The sequence below is a fragment of the Anticarsia gemmatalis genome, chromosome 11 (assembly GCF_050436995.1).
Source record: "Anticarsia gemmatalis isolate Benzon Research Colony breed Stoneville strain chromosome 11, ilAntGemm2 primary, whole genome shotgun sequence".
Lineage (NCBI taxonomy): Eukaryota > Metazoa > Arthropoda > Insecta > Lepidoptera > Erebidae > Anticarsia > Anticarsia gemmatalis.
Window position 1 is genome coordinate 7,840,199 of NC_134755.1, and position 5,231 is coordinate 7,845,429.

Below are 5,231 nucleotides of genomic sequence, written 5' to 3' on the forward strand. Positions count from 1 at the left end.
ATTTTCATTTTTAATATTGTTTTTCTAAACATTCATATCAAGAAAACATTGTGTTGTTTGTCAGTCAAGCGCCTTAACCTTAACTATAATATAATTATTTAACGACTAAACAGAGCCGTGTGATATTCCGAGCGTACGACGTTTTTATAAAATACAGCATATTAACACTTAGGCGTATGTGTTTAACAAGCAGACAGTTCTGATACAAAGCGGAAATACATTAACATAGCAACTTCACCCGACGAGTGCCGGTGAGAAGTTTGAAACATTTTCACTGAAACTTTTCTATATGCGAAACGCTATTGAAAGCTCCTCACGGAGATTAACACGCGCCGTGGAAATACGCGTTCAAGGATTACCCCCTGCGAGTGTGAAGTTGTCTTGTTATAATGTGCCGCTAACAGCCAACAGTGAAAAATTAATGCGCCCCCACCCCTCCCGCGCATTCCGCCGGGAATTCAACACGTGTTGAAAACGATGAATAAAAAAATGTGATCAATTACCGCCGTGTAGTTTATAAATTCCTGCTTTTTATAAAAGCGATGCTACACTGTAACGAGACAATAATAACGTAAAGAGGTCTCTTAAATTGGTAACGTTTACTCATAGAAAAATTAGCTCATTACTTACAGTCTAAGACTCTATCACCCCAAATATCGGTAAAAATCGATTGTATGACTTTTTGAGCCTACGGTCATAAGTCAAATAGTTGATCAGCCTAGGTTTAAATAAACAATCACATCCTAACTCATTTTACTACTTATAGTATTTGTATTTTCAAAAAGATTTATCTGAAAAGCGATCTTGAACTTTGACATTTGATTGGGCACGACAGCCTGCGGCGTGTAATTAAGTTTTTATTAGCAACAGAAACCGACCAGCGGTCGACTCGGAACCGGTGAACTAGAAATGTTTCGGTCAACGTTTCAAAGCGATAATCTCGACATCTTTCCACTTTTACCTACAAATTGCATCGGTCACATACTCACATTTCAATGAAAGCACCTAGTTAATTAAAAGTTGTATATTTGAAACATTCTCATTTAATAATTTGCCACTATTAACTAGTTATTATTAACAATAAACAATTCCTTCATATTGAAATCCAATTAAAAACTAATTCTTACGTTTTAGTCAGGTCACTCTTTTCAATCTTGTTTAAGAATAAATTATGACTTGAGCAAATTTGATTAAGTTATCTAAAATAAAAAGCGTTTGAAAAAGTCGTAAATGTATTTCAATCAGACATAAAAATATTTAATCCAAACACACATTCTTGATTGTCGGAGCATGGTATTGTGACGGACACAATATTTCACGGTTCACTAACTCGCGCTAGACGTGGAAACGTTGATATGTAAGTCGCAAATGCTCAAAGATTTGGCTTTAATTAATTCTCCCGCAACACGAACGCCGTATTAAACAGATTTACACCTCCTTCAGCGGCAGTGTTGTGAACTCATCGGCAGAACTATACGGTTCTTAACCACGTTGGCAAACAGCAAACATGGCAATGAACAGTGGAGTCATCCCCACAGCTAACTAGATCTTTGAGCGCAGTTTGGACTTCGGTTTGATCGTGTTTGCTCCCTGCTCACTAGTTAGACTGCGAATTGTGGATAGTTTCTTTGTGTTCCCGAGTCGCAACTTCGCTAACTAGCTGTTGGTGACTGATTATGAACAATCGAAAATTAGGCACCGAATTGAATAAATATTACATACACATACATATGTACAAATGTTTTTTTTTGTAATTTATTTATTAACCGTAATACGAAGCTCGGTAAATCGGGCTTGGCCTAATTCTATGAACTAAAGAGGTGACGAGACGCGGCCATTTTAGTACGTCAGGTCTGGACATACCTCGCCGGCTATGGGGCATATAGGGTCCCATTAGCATCGGGGCATTAGGTAATGCAGGCCATTTCTGACTTATGACAGGTCCTTGCAAATATGTTGTTGACAAACGATTCATAGCATTGCTTTGAGAATCTTGTAAGTAGCTTTGAAGCGATGTGATTCCTCCCATTTCATTTTGTGGTAAACTATCCAATGTTAGCGGATAAGGGTCAGCGTCACGTGCCTCAATACTTTCCATATTTCCGCTTTGTGGCTTCCTGTCTGGTAGTTTTTGTAAAATCTGCTCAAGCAAATCACTTTGCTTTTTAGATTCGTTTTCAGTTAATTTACTCATAATACTATCTTGAATTACTTTGTTCTGAATAATTGATTCGACAAGGCCTTTTATAACGGGATAACTAAAATCATCTCTCTGTGATACTGGTCCGAAAGCATCTCCAAAATTACCGGATGCTGCTTGACCGATTATATTTTTTCTAGACAAATCAGTTTTTTCATCGTTATCGAAATTGATATGATCTATAACCACTTCAGGATAGTCGTGGAGTAAACTAAGGGGTTTAGATGGAATTCGTCCGTAAGGCGATGGTTCCGTCGCTGGTTTGAGTTTCTTGATATCTTTTTGAAACAAGTTTTCTAAGACGCTGTAATTCTTGTCTGTCTCATCAGTTTTAAATTGCTTTTGAATACTTTCTTTTTCTTTAACATAAGTAGAAGCAGAACGTGACTGTTGCTGTTCATCACTGTCGAAGAATCCCCTTCTTTCTGGACCTGGAATTAATTGATCTTCAGACATGGCTTCGTAAGTTTTATTCACTTGAATATGTTTAGAAGTTTTGTTTGAACGATGTACAACGTGTACCTTTTCACTGCTTCTGAATCTGATGCGAGGAGCCATAAGGGTCTTGAAGTAATATATATTAGAATCATTACCTGTCTCCCTCTCCTTATCAATAGGAATAGGATAATAAGTGTCCGGTATCTCCGGGGTCTCACCATTGACTTCTGAACTGGTGTCATTGACCTGACGTATCAGTTTATCGAGTATATTGTTTATATCCTCTGAGCTGGTCTTCTGTTGTGATTTAACATGAGTCGTTACTAGAATAGATACGAGAAGAACTGAAAGAAAGAATCATTAAATAATTTGGTTATATTTTGATAGAAACACATTTCAAACTACAGATGACAATAATTGAACGAGAGTATCAATGCAAAGTTATAGGACTACGTTTAGTGTTTTGATACGATAATACGTGATAAATGAAAACTATAGGGGATTACAAGCGCGGCCTTACACAGCATGAGTTCCATGGTGTCCGTCCACCGGCCAGATTAAGACTGAACGGATTATTAGTTTGTTATCGTCACCGGTGGTTTATTAATCAAGCTATCGCATTATAAATCTTCACAGATATAATGAAACGGTAATTGAGTACCGTGAACGTTTCTTTACGTACTTGTACCTTAGTGTTAACACAATAAATCGTGTTTCTTCAAGGTTCAATTCCGAATAAAAGCTAATGAAAAATCAATACAAATGCTTGCAAAAAATCTAAAATGGATACCATTTTATCTGATTCACCAAGTCTTAGTTGTAATTTGATTATTTATGTTTTATAGGTTACGAATGCAAAAAAGATGTAAACTTTAATCAAAACTGGTATAGTGTATGCGTGGTCTACCTTGTGACACACATTAACATATTAGAATAAATTGTCATATATCTTATGGGTGATAACTTGTCATAAACGGCATATCATTAAGCCTAAGCGAAGTCATTAAATTAATGATGCAACATTTTAATACCTAGAAAGCGGCATTGCTAAATATTTCGTTCGAATACAAAAATGAGGTATTGCAAGTTAGTCCTGCATAAATGTTTGAGAATTATAGTGCCCAATACACATAGCCTTACAAAGTTTTGTCGATTTTGACGTTAAATTACTAAATAAGCACACAAAAACGTAATTAAAAACACACCAACATCACGTTCCACTTAAATACTAAAACAAGTAATGGAAGTTTTAATTTACGCCATGACAATTTACAAGCGATTGGAGACTGAAAAAAGCAATCTTAGTTATCGTTGCCTTGGACGACATCGGCATTAAGTAAACAGCCCAGTTCGTCCTGCATTTCAATCGAGTCTATTTGTATTTTATTGGAGAAACGGAGCCACGGAGGCCAAACGCCGCGACCATAGCTTTATGTTTTATTGAGTTCTTTTATGAGACCTAACCGATAATAGACTGGTGCATTGGAAATATTTAATTGAATGCACCAAAAAGGTGGTCGGATGTCGCATCAGACGTATTTCTTTGTTTTAAGATTAGTCACTTATTCGTTCAAAAGTTCTTCTCCCATTAAGAATACCAGTCAAAAGTTAATCATGTATCGACTGTCAAAGACAATAATTACAAAATTAATTAGGAAAAGGTACAAGTAGAGTCTATTTTAATGTTGGTAGTACACGGTAAAAAGGTAACGTAAACTTTGTTAAATAGATTTTGCATTAGACTGCATATCAATCTAAAAGATTTAGAAATGATACCTTGTACGTTTTTTCACTTTTATCTGAGATGTACCAAATACCCACTAGAATAAAAACATTTCGTATATACCATTTATAAATATTTATTTATCTCATTTCAAAATGTATATTTAAATCAAGGTTAATTCGTAACTTAATGTCAATAATCATGAGGATAGGCTAAAAATCTAGACTCTAGATCAAATTTAGGCATTGGCCAGACACTAAAGTATGTGATTCGTATGCCTAAATATGTTAATAAAGTGCTTTGTATAATAAAATCGCATAGAATTTGAAATAAACACAATCTCCGTATGTATAATTAGTAGCGGGAATGTTAAACGCTGTTCCGATATTGTGATAAAATCTAATGTGCAATTCGTTTACCCTTTTAAGAAAAGAACTACATGGTAGTTTGCATGTTAATTACGCAATAATGTTTTTTTTCTTTTTCACGATACATTTAAAAACAGATCGATTGATTTTTTTTAGAAATGTAACTAGTAAGTTGATCTCTCTGAGGGAAATAATAGTTTTAGGACTAAAATTAATCTGTATTAGTAAAACTGTCAGTAAAGTTGTAGATATGAAATGTTTTTTTTTGTATGAAGTAGAACAGGTCATCCCAATTTGTACACAATTTAAATAGAGGTGTGCCTTCATAAAACTCTTATATTAATAAACAAGAGACACGTAAACGTGATTAAAAAACCAGCCTAAAGGCATATTATTCTTCAAGAGGATGATGGAGGTATAAAAAATTCTATTAGAAATCCATTAACTTTTTCAATTTCAACAGCCGTCTAATTTAATTGCCGGCGTTTCTTGCTGTAAGTTA

General features: G+C 35.0%; 1 protein-coding gene across 1 annotated transcript; it reads right to left on the reverse strand.

Annotated features, from left to right (window-relative positions):
- Positions 1–87: 87 nt before the first annotated feature.
- On the reverse strand, positions 88–3,230 carry LOC142976539 (uncharacterized). The gene is made up of 3 exons (XM_076119963.1): positions 3,159–3,230; positions 2,857–2,982; positions 88–2,631 (listed from the first exon to the last, which is right to left on the reverse strand). The coding sequence occupies exons 1-3, from the start codon at positions 3,172–3,174 to the stop codon at positions 1,763–1,765; spliced, it is 1,011 nt and encodes a 336-aa protein (XP_075976078.1). The 5' UTR covers positions 3,175–3,230; the 3' UTR covers positions 88–1,762.
- Positions 3,231–5,231: the final 2,001 nt, after the last annotated feature.

What these genes read in the sequence shown, in the direction of transcription:
- LOC142976539 (XM_076119963.1), bottom strand. An exon ending in CACCAGTTCAGAAGTCAATG is followed by an intron (nt 2,632 to 2,856) that starts GTGAGACCCCGG and finishes AATTAATTCCAG; the next exon opens with GTCCAGAAAGAAGGGGATTC.